Genomic DNA, 20,224 nt, shown 5'->3' with positions numbered 1-20,224 from the left:
TTATTTTGAAAGCGACATGTGTTTACCCTGAACATACTGCTGGTCTGTCAAGCCTTTAGAACCAGTGTTTCCCACAGGATTTTTTTGTCAGAAATTGTTTGTCCTAAAAGTCTAAATTTGGTGCCTCTCACACATTCTAATGCCACTATTCCATCTTAATCATTGCATTTTTTAATGAATTATTGTAAAGGATAATAAGGGTTCTTATATGTTTTATTTAAGGCGTCATATTTTACAGTCTTCTTGTAAATTCTGTGGTGGACTCTTTTATTTTGAAGGCGGGTCTAACACGTTCTTACCGTAACGCCTTATGGTGTGTTCAATTTACACTTAAAGTCAGAACTTGGAGATCGGAACAACGTCGAAAATTCTGACACACATGTAGACCTTGAACGCACCATTAGCAGCCGGACTCTCTATGTGCTGCAATGTAAATAATCTAACTAACGGAACATTAATCTTCTGTTTTAATTTATTTCCTGCATACTGGATGCTTAAATCTGTATTATATATGCATCGTCAGACACACACTTAACAAAAACCTTGTACGTAAAGAAATATTGTATTTTGTATAAAATAATATGAGGTCTCAGGGGTGTTCTGTAATTATTCATTGGTTTTATCTGGTTAGTTTGACCTTTATTCCCCTCAGAATTTTAAGTGGTCCCAAAGAGTCCCAGCAGCAACATCTTTACAATTTTAAATTGGCAGTTTTTCTCTGTTGTTATGACAGACCCACAAGCAGATCGGTGAGGTTAAGAGGAGTAAAATGGTGACATTTTACCTCAAGTTATGATTCTGATGTGATATTCAGCCTGGAAAAGTCAAACACTCACACAGAGGAGATATCCTGCAGATCTGTAAACCAAAAAGCCTTTCACAGAGCCGACTGTCTCGCTAAATTCGAGGCTGGAGCACCAAACCTTAAATGTGTGATGACAACAGGTGACATTCTCTGTAGAGGCTGCACACTGAATTGAAAATAAATTGCAGACCAACTGTTCGGGGCCTCTGACAGCACCCAGGGTGATTTTTACAGGGATGGCATTTTCTGGTTCAGTACTGCACTGAAATAAAGCTTATTTGAGTGTAAAAGCTCAAACAAATACGCTGTCAGAGAGAGTGCAGCCTTGCGTACTCCCTCAATGGAGCAAGTGTCACTTTTTAAATATCATAAATAAGGGTCTGAGGTTGTCGGAGTGGTAGCTTTGTTAAAAAGTCATTTATGCTTACTCTTGCTTGAAACAGGCAGGAGTTGCGTAACAGATTTTCTATGACGTTTATTACCATCAGCCTGATTTATCTTCTGAAACCCCTTTTTTTTTATGAATGGCACGGCTAATTTTGTGCTTGTGAATTTTGAGGTGGTTTGTAAACATGAATTAAAACGCTGTTAATCCTGATTGCATTTTGTTTAAATGTGATAAGGTTACATTTTAGCCACATTTATTTAGGTTTCGCCTAAGTTTGCATCCCTCATGTTTTAATAATAATGATAATAATAATAATAATAATAATACATTGTATTTGTAAAGCACTTTTCATAAAGAAATCTTAAAGTGCTACAGAAACCAGAAACAAAATAAACAAAAGACTAAGAGAAAAATCAGACACGTTAAAATCAGCAGTAGATAAAAAGACACAGGTAATAAAGTACATTAAAGAAAACAACTAAAGGAGGAGATTAATAATGAAAACATCTAGGGACAACCTAAAAATGTAATTTAAAAAATAGTATTACATTTCGGTCACATTGGTGAACGTCCATTTCTCCGAAACATAAATACCCTGAAAGTTACAGCTGTTATGAGCCATTTGAATGAAAAACAATAAAAGACATTTACCTGTTTCTCAAGTTGTCATCGAGTAGTGTCTATGGCTAATTTTCTAAAAGCATCACCTGTGTGGAAGGTCCCTTTAATTACTTTTTTTGGGGGTAATTTTGCGTCTTTTTAAATTAATTTTGTGTCTTTTTTTTGGTCATTTTGTTAATTTTTAAAGTGATTTTGGGTTTTTTTCTGTAAATTTTGTGTCTTTTTCGGTCATTTTGTGTCTTTTTTTTGGGTCATTTTGCGTCTTTTTTAAAATAATTTTGTGTCTTTTGGTAATTATCTGTATTTTTTTTTGTCATTTTGTATCTTTTTTGTCATTTTGTGTCTTTTTTTTTGGTCATTATGTTTGTATTTTTTAAGTAATTTCTTTTTTTTCTGTCAATTTGTGTCTTTTTTGGATCATTTTGTGTCTTTTTTAAAATAATTTTGTCTCTTTTTTGGTAATTCTGTGTATTTTTTCTGTCATTTTGTGTCTTTTTGAAGTAATTTAGGTTTTTTTTCTGTCATTTTGTGTCCTTTTTAAGTAATTTAGGGTTTTTTTCTGTCATTTTGTGTCCTTTTTTAGATATTTTTGTGTCTTTTTTGGTAATTCTGTGTATTTTTTTTGTCATTTTGTGTCTTTTTTTTGGTAATTTTGTGTCTTTTTTAGTCAAGCCACATACGAAATATGAACTAAACACACACACACACACACACACACACACACACACGGACACTTCTTGCTCTTATAGATAGATACACTGGCAATATGGCTTTATCAAACAGCCGTTGTTTGTGTGTGTGTGTGTGTGTGTGTGTGTGTGACCTTTCTGGCCTAGAACCCTTTACACTCGTAGTCATGCTCAGTTTACCAAGAGCCTCTCTTTGTATTCAGTGAGCTGGGTCGCTGCCAAACCCAGATCAGGTATTTGAAGGTAAAAATCCATAGATATGATGACCTCATATCCTTTGTCCGGCACCTAATCTGCTGATTGATCGCTAATACCGGCTGCCTTGGGAAAGTGTTGACACGGGCATTACCTTTCATCACTTACCCATAAAAATATGATGCGAGCATTGATTTTCTGCAGGGATTAGACTGTTATTGAAAACAAAGAGCTACCTTGCAAAACGTAACATGAATATTTATGAGCTGTTTATTTAAAACTGTAACACTTTCTCAGGCTATCAGCATTGGCACAGATAACCCCAATCTCTCTCGAGTCTTTTGACTCATGGAGAATTCTTTACCCTTCTGTGTTTCTCACAAGTGTCTTTAACCCTGTGGAGTCTCCAAAAGCTCCAAATAATCCAGACTTGTTGCCTCCATCCAGACTAGAAAACAAAGCAGCGTGGAGCCCTACTGTAAATTTACCTCTAAAGTTCTGGCTGTAAACTCCATGAGGCCAGTTTCAGTTTGATGATGATATACCAAGTAAAACTGGAGACAAGCTCAAATAGATTTAGTATCAAATGATAGAACTGGATGGAACCCTCTTATATGTTAGATTTGACACCTTTGTTCACATTTGCAACATTTAAAATTCTTTATTGAGCATGATAGTGTTTTGAAAGTTAAAAAAAGATTCTAAATCACATTTTATGTTGGACTAAAGGACTAAAAAAGACACAAAATGACAAAAAAAAAGACATAAAATGACCAAAAAAAAAAGACACAAAATAACTATAAAAAATACATAAAAAGACAAAAAAGACACAAAAACACACAAAATGACTAAAGAAGACACAAAATGACCAAAAAAAGACACAAGACACAAAATGACTAAAAAAAAGACACCAAAGGACCAAAATAGACACAAAATGACCAAAAAAAGACACAAAAGGACCAAAATAGACACAAAATGACCAAAAAAAGACACAAAAAGACACAAAATTACTAAAAAAAGACACAAAATGACCGAAAAAGACACAAACAGACCAAAAAAGACACAAAATGAGAAGACAGAATGACCAAAAAAAACCCCACAGAAGACACAAAATGACCAAAAAAGAAACAAAATTACCCCAAAAAAGAAATAAGACACAAAATGACTAAAAAAAGACACAAAATGACCAAAAAAGACACGAAAAAACATGAAAAGGATTCAAAAATGGACAAAATAGCCCAAGACTCCATAGAGTTAATTATAAGTGTAAAAAGAATCAAATCATAGTTGTTATCGTCAGTTCACTCATGACTCTCCTGTTCATTTCCTTCCTCCTGACCAGGTGCGTGCCGTGCTGGAGGAGATCGTGGAGAAGCTGCCGGAGCAGTTCAACATGGCGGAGCTGCTGGGGAAGGCGGAGGAGAGGACTCCCTACCAGGTGGTGGCGCTGCAGGAGTGTGAACGCATGAACGTCCTCACACAGGAGATCAGACGCTCCCTCTGTGAGCTCAGCCTGGGCCTCAAGGTGAGGAGACCCACCACAGGGATCTATATAATCTATATGTTGATGTAGAAAAACATATACCGTTTTTCCTCAGATAGTAGCCGGGGCTTCTATTAATAAAAAATCAGTATGGGACCCGGCTAATAATAGGGGGCAGGCTATTATTTGAAGGAGGCTTTTATTAAAAAAAGTGTTTTACACAGCGCATTGTAGCCAGTTAGCCGGATGTCGGCCATATTGGACGTATTCGGATGTAAACAAACAATGAACAACACGCTGAATGTTCATTTTAAGCAGGATTTAAAATGTCTAAACTACTAAAAAGCCCAGAAGAACGTGCGTAAACTGCTCGACTTTACAGAGAATGACTAGGACAGCGGGAGAAACAACCATATTTACTATATTAACATATATTTATTTATTAAGGTTAGTCCTTGTAGAGATATCTGTTTGGGGTTCAGGTAAACTTGGGCTCATGTTAACAACTTAAAGGAGGACTGGTTGGGGTCAGGGGTCAGGTTGGTGCAGGTTAAGGTAAGGGGGACACATATCGACGGGGGAACAGACTTTAACATAACACCGGTAAGACACCCGGCTTATAAAAGAGGCCGGCTTTTATTTACTAAAAAATGTTTTTTACACCCGGTTACTAAATGAGGCCAGTCATTAATAGGGGCCCGGCTTTAAATTGAGGAAATACTGTATATGTATACTGAAACACTCAGTGCGTTTACATGCACAGTTAAATCGAGCTATGCTTAAAAGTCGATATTGGCGTCTAATAGGACTTCTGTCATGTTCTGTCTTTTTAGTCATTTTAACATCTATTTTTGTTTATTTTGTACCTTTTTTAGTCATTTTATCATCTATTTTTGGTAATTTTGTGTCTTTTTTGATCACTTTTACATCTATTTTTGTTTATTTTGTGTCTTTTTTAGTCATTTTAACATCTATTTTTGGTAATTTTGTTTCTTTTTTGGTCATTTTTACGTCTATTTTTGGTAATTTTGTGTCTTTTTTAGTCATTTTAACAACTATTTTTGGTCATTTTGTGTCTTTTTAGTCATTTTAACATCTATTTTTGGTCATTTTGTGTCTTTTTTGATCACTTTTACATCTATTTTTGTTTATTTTGTGTCTTTTTTGATCACTTTTACATCTATTTTTGTTTATTTTGTTTCTTTTTTAGTCATTTCAACATCTATTTTTGTTTATTTTGTACCTTTTTTAGTCATTTTAACATCTATTTTTGGTCATTTTGTGTCTTTTTTGATCACTTTTACATCTATTTTTGTTTATTTTGTTTCTTTTTTAGTCATTTCAACATCTATTTTTGTTTATTTTGTACCTTTTTTAGTCATTTTTACTTCTATTTTTGGTCATTTTGTGTCTTTTTTGGTCATTTTACTGTTTTTAATCTGGGACTGTGAGTTCAGACGAAGACAACAGGTGTAGGAACACTGATTTACCAACTGCTTCCTCCTGTTCCAACTTGAAATACTACGCAATGAGAGGCTCATTTTGTAGATAAGAAGAAAACACCAGCTCTAAATCTAATGTCTGTTCCCTTTTTGTGTTGTGTCATGGCTGCTGTCTCACTTTAAAACAAACAATACTCATATTTTGCTCAAAGGCATGCACATTAAAGAGCTGTGTGTTGTAGCAGAAGAACAACATTTGGACATAATCTGCCATAATTTGAATTTCCCAGTATATTTGCTGTACTTTGATGAACAGGCGGCTTGTGGATATTAGAAATATATCTGCCTTTTGGCTTTCATCCTCTTTCTGGAAAGTGTCTATTTTAATTAGGATGACTGTTCTCCGTGCTGACAGATGCTGCATCTTTTCTACAGAAAAGTTCTTTGTTGGTTTGTACATTTCCATCATAACATGTTCAACACGTCACTTCCCGTTCGCCTCAGGAGCAAAACATTAGAGGTGACACCTCCGAGGTGTTGGATGGTAATAAGATGCAGAAACACGCCACGCCAGATAAGGAAACATGCTGCACGATAGCTAAAAGAAGACGCCACCGAAGAGTAATGAGACAATGGTAGCTTCTTCACCCACAGATACTGGAGCTGATGCATTGCTGATGTAAAGATATCCATATGTGACATCAAATAACAAAACCTCATGAGGACGATAAGATTGTGTCTGTTTATCTACAGCTGTGAGCTTACAGTGAACCTTCAAACACTCCTGGAATTAGTCCCCATCCTTCAGCACGGATTAATGTTTCATTAGTTAGATTATTTACATTGCAGCACATAGAGAGTCCGGCTGCTAATGGTGCATTCAAGGTCTACACGAATTTCAGAATTTTCAATCAAATCACTAAAGAAAAATTAAAAGGTTATATCGCAAGAATAAGGACATGTGTAACATCCCTCCTGCAGTATACACAGGTAACCTCACCTAGTGGTAACCTCACCTAGTGGTAACCTCACCTAGCGGTAACCTCACCTAGCGGTAACCTCACCTAACCTCACCTAGCGGTAACCTCACCTAGCGGTAACCTCACCTAACCTCACCTAGTGGTAACCTCACCTAGCGGTAACCTCACCTAACCTCACCTAGTGGTAACCTCACCTAGTGGTAACCTCACCTAGCGGTAACCTCACCTAGTGGTAACCTCACCTAACCTCACCTAGTGGTAACCTCATCTAGCGGTAACCTCACCTAGCGGTAACCTCACCTAACCTCATCTAGCGGTAACCTCACCTAGCGGTAACCTCACCTAGCGGTAACCTCACCTAACCTCACCTAGCGATAACCTCACCTAGCGGTAACCTCACCTAGCGGTAACCTCACCTAACCTCATTTAGTGGTAACCTTACCTAGCGGTAACCTCACCTAGCGGTAACCTCACCTAACCTCACCTAGCGATAACCTCACCTAGCGGTAACCTCACCTAGCGGTAACCTCACCTAACCTCACCTAGCGGAAACCTCACCTAGCGGAAACCTCACCTAGCGGTAACCTCACTTAGTGGTAACCTCACCTAGTGGTAACCTCATCTAGTGGTAACCGCACCTAGCGGCAACTTCACCTAGTGGTAACCTCACCTAGCGGTAACCTCACCTAGCAGTAACCTCACCTAGCGGTAACCTCACCTAGTGGTAACCTCATCTAGCGGTAACCTCACCTAGCGGTAACCTCACCTAGCGGTAACCTCACCCAGCGGTAACCTCACCTAGAGGTAACCTCACCTAGCGGTAACCTCACCTAGCGGTAACCTCACCTAGTGTTAACCTCACCTAGCGGTAACCTCACCTAGTGGTAACCTCAAGTAATGGTAACCTCACCTAGCGGTAACCTCACCTAGCGGTAGCCTCACCTAGCAGTAACCTCACCTAGCGGTAGCCTCACCTAGCGGTAACCTCACCTAACCTCACCTAGCAGTAACCTCACCTAGCGGTAACCTCACCTAGCGGTAACCTCACCTAGCGGTAACCTCATCTAGCGGTAACCTCATCTAGCAGTAACCTCACCTAGCGGTAACCTCACCTAGAGGTAACCTCGCCTAGAGGTAACCTCGCCTAGCGGTAACGTCACCAAGTGGTAACCTCACCTAGTGGTAACCTCACCTAGCGGTAACCTCACCTAGTGATAACCTCACCTAGCAGTAACCTCACCTAGCGGTAACCTCTCCTAGTGGTAACCTCATCTAGCGGTAACCTCACCTAGCTGTAACCTCACCTAACCTCACTTAGCGGTAACCTCACCTAGTGTTAACCTCACCTAGCGGTAACCTCACCTAGGGTAATCTCACCTAGCGGTAACCTCACCTAGCGGTAACCTCACCTAGCAGTAACCTCACCTAGCGGTAACCTCACCTAGCGGTAGCCTCACCTAGCGGTAACCTCACCTAGCGGTAACCTCACCTAACCTCACCTAGCGGTAACCTCACCTAGCGGTAACCTCACCTGGCGGTAACCTCACCTGGCGGTAACCTCACCTAGCAGTAACCTCACCTAGCGGAAAAAATGTGGGTCCCTCAAGAAAAAGGTTGGGAACCACTGGTTTACACTACAGTTCATTTAAAAATGCTTAAATAAAACATATTTGGGTTAAGGCATGGAATGGAAATGGCACAATGAAGCTGATGTACATTCTGATATCTCCCTTTTATCCACTATGAAGACAAAATATAATTCCATTTGTTTCTACAATAGTCTACATGGCTTTTAAATCACCGAGCCGATTTATTGAAGCTTGTAGTGTCAGGAGATCGAAGCCTCATAACTCCTGACAAACGTTTCTACCCCTCCTCCTCCTCCTCCTCCTCCTGCTCCTGCTCTTTTTTCATTTGTTGTTAACACACGACTCAGTCAGGCTTGACACACAGGGCGCAGACGTCTCATTCCTTTCTGCTCCTCTGAAAGCCAAATGTCTGAGTCATTCTGCGACCAGGCTTGTGACAAACAACAGGGAGAAAGGTTGAGTTATGCAGAAACATTAAATCAGCAGCAGCCAAACCAGCGTAGTGTGAATCATAGGTGTTGAGGATAATTGAGGGTTTTGTGGTAGACTCTTAATTCACTTCAATTTAATTTGTTTTTTATGTTTAAGTTATTGAAAAACAGTGTTTAAATTAAATATTCACTGTGTTCCTCTGTAATTTAACTAATTGTTTCACATGGAGTTTGAATCATTGCAATATTACAGGTTATGGTTTCTAATGTCTGTAATGACATGGTTATATAGCCAGGTGGGGTTAGGGTTGGAAATAACTGACTATTAAAATGACATATTTTTATAGGAAGTAGCATCTCCATGGGGTCTACTGAGATTTAACCTATGGGATTTTTGCATTGGATTTTGGATCACTGCAGAAAATAAACTCTGTGGCAAAAACATGTTTCTGATGCTTACATGTTTGGTTCAGTAGGAAAATAATGAACAACACTTTTATTATGTTTGAATCGTTAATGCAGCAGACGACAGTAAAAAGCTAACGTTATGCTGTAGAGTAGCTATTCTCAACCTTGGGGTCCCGACCCCTATTGGGGTCGTGAGATGATTTCTGGGGGTCGCCAAATCATTTTGGAAGTCAGCTCTGTCTCCACTGTGTTAAAGTGTTCATTTGTTAATGTGTTTTAGTCTTTTTGGTCATTTAATGTCTTTTTTTTGGTCATTTTGTCTTTTTTTTTTAGTCATTTTGGTCATTTAGTGTCTTTATTTTGGTAATTTTGTGTCTTTTTTGGTAATTTTGTTTCTTTTTTGGTCATTTTGTTTCTTTTTTGGTCATTTTGTGTCTTTTTTTGATCATTTTGTGTCTTTTTTGGTAATTTTGTTTCTTTTTTGGTCATTTAGTGTCTTTATTTTGGTAATTTTGTGTCTTTTTTGGTCATTTTGTTTCTTTTTTGATCATTTTGTGTCTTTTTTAATCATTTTGTGGTCAATTTGTGTCTAAGTCATTTTGTTTCCTTTTTTGGGTCATTTTGGGTCTTTTTTGGTCATTTTGTGTCTTTTTTTAAGTCATTGTGTGTCTTTTTTGGTCATTTTGTGTCTTTTTTTAGTCATTTTGTGTCTTTTTTGGTCAATGTCTGTCTTTTTGTGGTCAATTTGAGTCAATTTGATTCTTTTTTGGGTAATTTTGTGTCTTTTCTGACAAATCCCAAAGTATCAAGTTGTTACTTTCCAAGGAGTCTCTGGCATGAAGCTGACTGTTACACACTCAGGAGGTCAGAATGGACCTTTAAACTGATAGCAAAGGACTTAGATTAAAAGTATCAGTAAAATATAAAAAAAATATACAAATGCACAGACAGAGAGATGTTTTAGTTGTTGTCTGCTTCATTATTTGTCTAAAATTCGTCGTATCAACTGAGTTTGTCTGATCTGAACTGTGAGATTCTGTTCAATGAGATTTTGTGTCTTTTTTTATAATTGTTTGTCTTTTTTTGGTCATTTTGTTTCTTTTTTAAGTAATTTCGTTTTTTTCTGTCATTTTGTGTCTTTTTAAAAAATAATTTTGTGTCATTTTGGGGTTTTTTTTGGTCATTTTGTGTATTTTTCTGTCATTTTGTGTCACTTAAGAGAGGTAGTAATTTCACTCCACAATGCAGTGTGACTGGCTGGTTTCAGCTGGTTTCTGACTGTCCTCTCCTGTGATCTCCTCCCTCCAGGGAGAGTTAACCATGACCAGTGACATGGAGAACCTGCAGAACTCTATTTTCCTGGACACGGTGCCAGAGAGCTGGACCAAGCGGGCGTACCCGTCCATGTGTGGCCTGGCCCTGTGGTTCACAGACCTGCTGGTCCGGATCAAGGAGCTGGAGGCCTGGTCGGCTGACTTCGTCTTACCGTCTGCTGTGTGGCTGGCCGGCTTCTTCAACCCCCAGTCCTTCCTCACCGCCATCATGCAGGCCATGGCTCGAAGGTAGGCTGGTTCAAACTCACACACTGGAAACAATTATCTGGTGAATTTAAAATCCTACTGTTAATTTTACAGTTCACTTACTGTTTACAGTATGTTACTGGAATAAAACCACTTACTGAATAACGAACCTGGTCTCACAGGAGTCTGTGAAATAGCCACAGTCATTTTGTGTCTTTTTTTGATCATTTTGTTTCTTTTTTTAGTCATTTTGATTCTTTTTTTGGTCATTTTGTGTCTTTTTGGGGCCATTTTGTGTCTTTTTTGGTCATTTTGTTTCTTTTTTTAGTCATTTTGATTCTTTTTTTGGTCAATTTGTTTCTTTTTTTAGTCATTTTGTGTCTTTTTTTGATCATTTTGTGGTCAATTTGTGTCTTAGTTAGGCATTTTGTTTCCTTTTTTGGTAATTTTGTGTCTTTTTTGGGTAATTTTGCGTCTTTTTTAAATAATTTTCTGTCTTTTTTTGTTTTTACAATTGTGTGTCTTTTTGTAATAATTTGGTGTCTTTTTTTTAAGTAAGTTTTGAGTTATTCCGTGGCTATTTCACGGATTCCTTTGAGACCAGGTTGTGAATTACAGTACAATCCTCTATTTCATTGATTTCTACAGTAGACTAAAACACAGTACAGTGCTGTATGAATTCACAGTATTCTAGTGCAAGCTGCACTAGTTGCAACATTGTTGCAGTATACAATGCAGTCATTTTTGTAAATAGAGCATATTACTGTCTGAAAGCTAATCACTATGAATGAAGCGCTGTCTTCACTGTAACCTCAGTAACTTTAATAAACCCATGGGATGTAAATGTGATATTTAGACACCACTCAGTGTGAAACAGTTCATGTCTTGTGTTGACTGACAGGAACGAGTGGCCCTTAGACAAGATGTGTCTGCAGTGTGACGTCACCAAGAAGAACCGTGAGGACTTCACCTTACCGCCCCGTGAAGGGGCCTACGTACACGGCCTCTACATGGAGGGGGCCCGCTGGGACACACAGGTACACTACAGGAGCCTTTGTTCAGATTACTGACACCAAAGTAGCCGCTGATTAACAGCTGATTCTGACATCTGGGGCCTCATGAATCAAAGAGTGCGTAGCTTTCATATTGAAAGATGGCGTACTCCCAAAACTAGAAAAGTACGTACCCAAACTCACTTCCACATGTATCAAACTGTTCTTACGCCAGGTTCTGATCACCTTTCCTACAATCTTTTTTACGCATCAGTTTATAAGTCGCTCTTAACTTGTTGTGCCAATTAACTCTATGGAGTCTTGGGCTATTTTGTCCATTTTTGAATCAGCACAACCTCACCTAATAATAATTGTTTTTTTTATTCTGATTTACTGGATTAAAACATTTTGAACCAAAAAGAAACAAAGAAAAACCAACATAAATGTGATCTTGTGATTGTGTGATCCTGTCATCAACTCTGATTTTTATTCTAGTGGGACTCCATTTTATTTGTGTCTTGTTTAGCGTGACCAATTATCATAAACATCATGATGGTGAATTAACCGGCATCACTAACTGTGCACAGAGTGTCTGGTGCTTGTTGTAAACAAACAGAGATCACTAAGTGAACACCTCCTGCAGCAGCAGCACATACACACTGTACTGCTACAGAGCTAACTGTTAGCCTGTTAGCACATACACACTGTACTGCTACAGAGCTAACTGTTAGCCTGTTTGCACATACACACTGTACTGCTACAGAGCTAACTGTTAGCCTGTTAGCACATACACACTGTACTGCTACAGAGCTAACTGTTAGCCTGTTAGCACATACACACTGTACTGCTACAGAGCTAACTGTTAGCCTGTTAGCACATGCACATTGTACTGCTACAGAGCTAACTGTTAGCCTGTTAGCACATACACACTGTACTGCTACAGAGCTAACTGTTAGCCTGTTAGCACATACACACTGTACTGCTACAGAGCTAACTGTTAGCCTGTGAGCACATACACACTGTACTGCTACAGAGCTAACTGTTAGCCTGTTAGCACATACACACTGTACTGCTACAGAGCTAACTGTTAGCCTGTTCGCACATAAACACTGTACTGCTACAGAGCTAACTGTTAGCCTGTGAGCACATACACACTGTACTGCTACAGAGCTAACTGTTAGCCTGTTAGCACATACACACTGTACTGCTACAGAGCTAACTGTTAGCCTGTGAGCACTGCTACAGAGCTAACTGTTAGCCTGTTAGCACATACACACTGTACTGCTACAGAGCTAACTGTTAGCCTGTTAGCACATACACACTGTACTGCTACAGAGCTAACTGTTAGCCTGTTAGCACATACACACTGTACTGCTACAGAGCTAACTGTTAGCCTGTTAGCAATTTGCAGACTGGACGCTAAGGGATTAACATCCCCTCCAGCTCTGCAGCTGGGAGAGACTGCTGCAGGAGGACTGTGCCGCTTCGACTCGTTCTTACTCTTCTTTATGAGACGCCGGCCCCTATGACGTCATTCTGGCTGCTTTCTGCTTCCCCTCCTTCTCCTCCTCTGCTTCTTTGCATTTTACTGCCCCACAGGTCACAAAGTTTGATAACTCACAAATCTCGCGAGACTGATTTTTAACGCAACGGGAAATATCGTCGAGTTTAATCTCGCAAGATCTCGTGGCAACAGATCTTGTCACACCCCTAATTTTCATAGATGTGACGTGTTCGGTAAAATCCACATTGATGCATGAGGCCCCTGATCTCTAGGTCTAAGTTGTGGATACAGGATTAAAAAAACCAGCTCACTTTGATTCACAAACACCTTCTAGAGAACTATTTCTCTCCACACTACTAGTGATGAATGATGACAGACTAACGCATGAACAGAAGGTGAGCTAACCTCAAGCTGCATACTTAATCTGAGTCAAGTAAAGTTACTTCAGTATTTCCCCTGAAGGGCCTCTACGTCCCTTTGTGGCTTCATTTTCTGCTTTGCATCCTGCTGCTGCATCACTCAGCGTCCCAGGGCTCAGTCTGTCTATCTCCATACATACAGCTACTGTATATAATATACGGCCAGCTTCAACCTGCATCCCTCCAGACTTCTTAATTAGGGAATGTGCAGAGTGTGCACTTGAACACTTAGATCGGCCTTTAGAGGAGCCGCTCCTTTTTTCTTCATTAAAGTTGGAGACGTAGGCATAAAGACAGGCGGACAGACAGACGGTTTCTCCTCCTCCTCCTCCTCCTCCTCCTCCTCTATTCATGTCCTCCTCTCAGAGAGGAGCAGAGAGTGAAGAGGAGCGTACGTATAGTTCTCCATCTGGGCAGTAAAAGTCAGAGATTTATGACAAACCTACTCATCTCTATATTAATGCAGCTTGCATTTTATTCAGAGATCTAAAACAGGTAGAGCAGGGGTCTCAAACTCTATTGTGGCCCTCGTGACGATATTTTGTGGCCCCCGCCTTGATATGAAAGTTTAATGTGAGTTTTATATGAATGGCACTTTACCGTGTTGTGTGTGGAAGGTCCCTTTAATTACTTTTTTTGGTAATTTTGTGTCTTTTTTGGTATTTTGTGTCTTTTTTTAATAATTTTGTGTCTTTTTTGGGCAATTTTGTGTCTTTTTTAATAATTTTGTGTCTTTTTTTGGTCATTTTGTGTTTTTTTTGTGTCATTTTGTGTCTGTTTTTAATAATTTAGTGTCTTTTTTGGTAATTCTGTGTCCTTTTTTGGTCATTTTGTGTCTTTTTTAAATAATTGTGTGTCTTTCTTTTGGTCATTGTGACTTTTTAAAGTAATTTAGTTGTTTTTTGTCTGTCATTTTGTGTCTTTTTAAAAAAAAAGTAATTTTGTGTCTTTTTTGGGTCATTTTGTGTCTTTTTTTAATAATTTTGTGTCTTTTTTCAACAATTGTGTGTCTTTTTTAATAATTTTGTCTTTTTTGGTAATTCTGTCTTTTTTAAGTAATTTATTTTTTTCTGTAATTTTGTGTCTTTTTTGGTCATTTTGTGTCTTTTTTAAGTAATTTTTTTTTCTGTAATTCTGTGTATTTTTTGGTCAGTTTTGTGTCTTTTTCTTTAGTAGTTTTGTGTCTTTTTGGTCATTTTATGTCTTTTTTAATAATTGTGTATTTTTTTGGTCATTTTGTGACTTTTTTGGGTCATTTTGTGTCTTTTAAAAAAAAATAAAATTTTATGTCTTTTTTTAGTAATTTGTGTCTTTTTTTTTGTCATTTTGATCCTGCCTCCAGCGGCCTCCAGGTAATCAGAGTTTGAGACCCCTGATCTAGACACTATATGTGACAAACAGCTGGTGTGCTGAATGAATATCACATCAATGGGGAAACATGTGTGTTAAAGTGATAATCACTCCAGCTCTGGAGTACATTGTTCTCCTCTCAACATGTATACGAGACAATAAAAATAGATATGTGTTACTGTAGTAACAGTATATATACAGTCATTAAACGTGTTTATGATGAATCTCAATGAAGCCACATGCTCTGCTTTAAGATCCCCATCATGTGTATTTACCCAAAGAGGCATAAAGTTAAAGTTTTACAGCCAATGCAGATGCAATTAGGGCTTTGTCCTCGCAGCTTTCCAAAGTCATCAGGATTTACATTCATTCCTGAAAGTCACTGTGCATGCATGGTGAAACTTGTGTTTGTCAGGCGCTAAGTGTAGGAGGATTAATTAATGAGACAGACCACTCTGTTTCTCTGTTTACTGACTGTGTGTTCTAAGGCAGCAGGGCAGCTTGACTTCCACTCACACTGACTTTCACCACTTTTCAAGGGTAACACAATATTGTGTTCTGCAGAAATAAACATCTAACGCTGTTTTTGGCCGAGCGAGATTAGTCCTTTTTCTTTTTCTCCCACCAAAGAATGCTGTGTTTGCCATTGAGGTAGAACTTTATAATGTCGAGACAGAAGTTTTTTAGTGGACCTCAAACTAATTTCTAACTTCCTTGAGCTCTGTAAATCTAAACACACACACACACACACGCACACACACACACACACATTCATTCTTGTACTTCTATCTTTGTGAGGACCCTCATTGGAATAGTGAATTTTGTGGTAAATTTGTATCTTTTTTAGTAATTTTGTTTCCTTTTTTTTAGTCATTGTGTCTTTTTTAGTAAATTTGTGTTTTTTTGTGGTATTTTTTTTGTCATTTTGTGGTCAATTTGTGTCCTTTTTGGTCATTTTGTTTCCTTTTATTTGGTCATTTTGTGTCTTTTTTGTCATTTTGTGTCTTTTTTTTGTCATTTTGTGTCTTTTTTGTCGTTTTGTTTCTTTTTTTTGTCATTTTGTGTCTTTTTTAGTCATTTTGTTTCTTTTTGAGTAAATTTGTGTTTTTTTTGTGGTCATTTTTTGTCTTTTTGTGGTCAATTTGAGTCCTTTTTTGCTTAATTTGATGTAATTTGTAGGTCAATTTGTGTCTTTTTTGTTCATTTTGTTTCCTTTCCTTCATTTTTCTTTTTTGGGCCATTTTATGTCTTTTTTGGTAAATTTGTGTCTTTTTGTGGTCAATTTGAGTCCTTTTTTGCTTAATTTTATGTAATTTGTAGGTCATTTTGTGTCTTTTTTTTTTTTAAATCATTTTTTGGTCAATTTTTGAGTTTTTAGAGTGAGTTTACTAGTTTTAGTTTAGTTTTTATTAGTGTTAGTTTTTTGTAATGGGGTATTTGTTGGGTGGGAGTTTAAAAGAGGTCACAGTAAATTTTGCCTTTATTTCCTTTGTCTGATCCATCTTCATTATGTATGAAAAAAGTTGACAAAGATGAAAACAAAGGACATTTTCACTATAATTTTAGTTAGTTTTGTAACCACAAAATACAGTTTCAGTTAGTGATCGTTTTTTTAAAAACTCTTTTTATTTTTATTTCCTTCCTCTTTCAGACTGGATTAATCGTGGATGCCCGTCTGAAGGAGCTCACCCCCACCATGCCCGTCATCTTCATCAGGGCCGTCCCTGTGGACAAACAGGAGAGCAGGAACGTGTACCAGTGTCCCGTCTATAAGACCCGCCAGAGGGGACCCACGTACGTCTGGACCTTCAACCTGAAGACCAAAGAGAGCTCCTCCAAGTGGACTTTAGCTGGAGTGGCCTTGCTTTTGCAGATCTAGCAGGAATTCATTGTGGAGGCTAACGGGGGAGCTAACAGCTTCACTTCCTACAAAGCTACAATGTGTAACTTTTTGAATGAGGCATCCTTGCTTTAATTCAGTAACTCAGGGGTTTTACTGCAAGAAGGTCTCTTGATCTGGTTTTGACCAGAAGCTTATGGTGGCTAACATTAGCAAACATTAGATAGATATTCCTCAGTGACTGACTAATTACTAAGTCAGTTTACTGATATGTGCCACTAGAAACTGATTTTGAATTATTTATATTTGAATTTGAATTGTTTAACTTGAATAATTGCATTAAAAACCAGAATTTGAATCACGTAATGTGAATTTGTATTGTTAAATTTGAATCATTGCATTGAAAAACTGAATTTGAAGCACATAATGTGAATTTGTATTGTTAAATTTGAATCATTGCATTGAAAAACTGAATTTGAAGCACATAATGTGAATTTGTATTGTTAAATTTGAATCATTGCATTGAAAAACTGAATCTGAATTTTAATTTGAAATTGTATTAATTAGTCAAGTATATCAAATTTGGAGAAAATTTGAGGAACAAACTGAATACATATTTACACAACTTGATTCAACTTTTGACTTCAAATATTTATAAAGACTTTGCCATTTTAGACTTGATAAGTGGTATCAAGTGTGATATAATTGCCATATTTTGGGGGAAATGTTCCTAACTAAAATGAGAACAGCTGGTCCACCTTAAAGGTCAGTCCACCTTAAATGATCCTGACCAATCTTAAGTGAACACATATAAGTACACTACAGGCCAAACGTTTAGAAGCAACTTAAATTTTCTGTTCACAATGTCTTTGTTAAAAACCAGTGTGTATTGTGTGTATTTCTGGATGTGTTTACTACATGATCAGACTTTACCTTTATTGAATTGAACCATTTTCCTCCATTGACCTTTAGGTAAACATTGATGTTATCAGACCATTGGTGAATAAATGTTACCAGAAGAAAATAAGTTTTAGTCACAACTTCAGTGCAAAAGTAAAAAAAAAAAAAAATCACAGTTTGCATTCTTCCCTTTATCTCTTTGTCTTTTGAGAGTTTGGATACAAAAATCCCAATAAATCTCAACTGTGTTCATATCTCTGACAAACTACCACAGAAATGGATCAAACTGAAGCAGCTGAGTAAAGAAACAAGAGTTCAGATTTATACATTAAGGAAAGAAGGAAACACAAAGTCTAAGCAATAAAAACCCAAAAACCTGATAATTATTGTAAAATGTGTTCTAATCATGTTCATTTTGTTGCAAAGTATAGCAATGAAACTATGATCCTTTTTTTTGTGTACAAATTTGATATCTTGCGTCCAAACTTTCGGCCTGTAGTTGATGTCGGTAGATTAACTGTAACTTCACATATGTTTGAATGAAAATAAGAAAATAAAAGTCTTTTTTTAGTAATTTTGTGTCTTTTTTTGGTCATTTTGAAACTGCCTCCAGCGGCCCTGAGGTAACTTGAGTTTGAGACCCCTGCTAGAAGCCAAGCAGGAAATAGAAACACTCCTGCACATCTTCAGTGGACCACATAATGCAGAAGAAAACCTGGAAACCATCTTTGGTTCTGGTATCCAGGTTATATAATACATCAATACCACTTCACTCAATAAAAAGGCCTTTTTCTTCTCTTTATGTCACCTAAAATGTGTAACCTTCACTAAGATGACCTGTTTACTGTATGAGCACAAAGCAGTGTTCACATTCCTCTACTGAAGTGGGAGATGTCTGTGTTCTTCACTATAAAACTATAATAAACTGAGCTGAGCGTTCGAGGACCCTCCTTTCATTCTCAGTCACTCAAGTGGTGTTTGAGGTGCCACATGACTGAGTTCGTCTCAAAGAAAACTAAAGCTGCACAAATATAGAAACATTTCTGGTCAAAAGACGAGCTTCACTCTCTTCTTTTTCTTCTTTCTTTCATTTTTGCTGTTTTTTGTTCGTGGTGAATTACCACCATATCTGGAGTTGCTACACTCAAATTCAAATTAGCATGTAATGGTAAAATCAGGTAAACCAGTCCGATACATTTATGCATTGGTCCGATAAAAAAATGGACACATTTACATTACATTTACTGTCATAAACTGTAGGAAACACACATTTATTCTGTAAAAATATAACATTTTCATGTAAAATTAATGGAGAAATACCATGATGTGTGAATGACTGACACAATTACTCTAAAAATGACGGGAATATTCAGTCTAAATTACAGCTTTTGCTGATATTTACATTTAAATTTAGAGTAGAAAACCCACTCACTGTATTTTTGTATTTAAAAGTGTTTAACAACTCTATTCAAAGATTTTTGTATTTTTAGACTTAATATTATAAAGAAATGTTATATTCTTATTTTAATATAATTTTATCTCACTTTTTTCACTATCTAGATAATAATTTCCCTTTCAAATAAACAAATAATTTCTTGTATTTTTATGTTTAAATTAGTATATATATCCAAAGTAAATTGTGGTAAGTGCAATTACTGCTTTGGTTTTGAGTTGGATTTTGTGGTTTTTATATAATTATTTCTCTGAAATAAAGCAAAATTGAAATCTAAAACTTAATGATAAAACAGACATCAAGGAATTGATTTTTAGTTATAAAAATCAATTTTGACCAAAAATGTAGCTACTGCAGTTAGACTTTGTAGGGCAGTATAGTATACTGTACATGTTGTATACAAATCATTTAACATTTAATTTCCACTTTCTCCTCAGAAACTTCCACAGTAAAGACATTTTATCTTGTCATTGCAGATTGTGCACTTGGTTTTATTTATTTTTTTACATATTCTATAATATATTAATTCTGGTGCCAATATACAGTCATTCCCCCTATCTCCCGTTTCCAGTCTCCCAGTCGTGTCTCCTCTCCAAGTCTTTGGACCGACTCTCTCCTCCTCCTCCCACTTCACCCCTTTCTTCTTCTTCTCTCCTTCACATTTGAGATTAAACAACCGCCTTCAAAGCAGGAGTGGGGAGTGTCACACACTTATCCCTCAACAGTGTGTACACTGGATGCACACACACACACACACACGGACACAACAGCATAAGCTAGCTCAGGTTCCCGGGCGTCTCCTTTATCTGGTTATTGGAGAGCCTTAACAATGCATGGAGTGAAGTATGAGGAGGAGGAGGAGCAGGAGGAGCAGGTGAGTGGAAGTAGGAGGAGGAAGGCAATTATGCAGGGAGAGGCAATTTATGTAGAACTCCCAAATTACACCTTCAGGTGGCATTATGAAAATAGACTGTGCGTTGTGTGTACACATGCACAGTGTGAAGCTGTTAATGTGGCTTTGCTCAGGAGACACATTGTGGCCTGGAGAGCAGCAGAGTTGCTACACTAATGTTTTAATGTGTTCAAGTGTTTCTAACTCATCCAGTTGACCCTTTGAGTTGAGTCCTGAGCGCCTTAGTTACTGTTGCTATGCTGTCCAAGCTTTTTAATTCTAACATGGATCATATCGCCACACTGTTAACCCTCTGGAGTGTC

At 37.5% G+C, this 20,224-nt stretch overlaps 1 protein-coding gene across 1 annotated transcript in view; it reads left to right on the top strand.

The window, feature by feature from the left end:
• LOC131959197 (dynein axonemal heavy chain 9-like) overlaps window positions 1-19,048 on the top strand; it is a 252,061-nt gene extending 233,013 nt beyond the window's left edge. The window contains exons 75-78 of the mRNA XM_059324311.1: window positions 4,041-4,223; window positions 10,340-10,593; window positions 11,453-11,588; window positions 16,468-19,048. Of these exons, the coding sequence (XP_059180294.1) occupies window positions 4,041-4,223; window positions 10,340-10,593; window positions 11,453-11,588; window positions 16,468-16,695 (801 nt within the window). The 3' untranslated portion in view covers window positions 16,696-19,048. The remainder of the gene's footprint in view (window positions 1-4,040; window positions 4,224-10,339; window positions 10,594-11,452; window positions 11,589-16,467) is intronic.
• Window positions 19,049-20,224: the final 1,176 nt, after the last annotated feature.

The sequence above is a fragment of the Centropristis striata genome, chromosome 21 (genome assembly GCF_030273125.1).
Source record: "Centropristis striata isolate RG_2023a ecotype Rhode Island chromosome 21, C.striata_1.0, whole genome shotgun sequence".
Classification (NCBI taxonomy): domain Eukaryota; kingdom Metazoa; phylum Chordata; class Actinopteri; order Perciformes; family Serranidae; genus Centropristis; species Centropristis striata.
The sequence above is the reverse complement of the archived record's forward strand: the minus strand, read 5'-3'. Positions and strand labels throughout refer to the sequence as shown.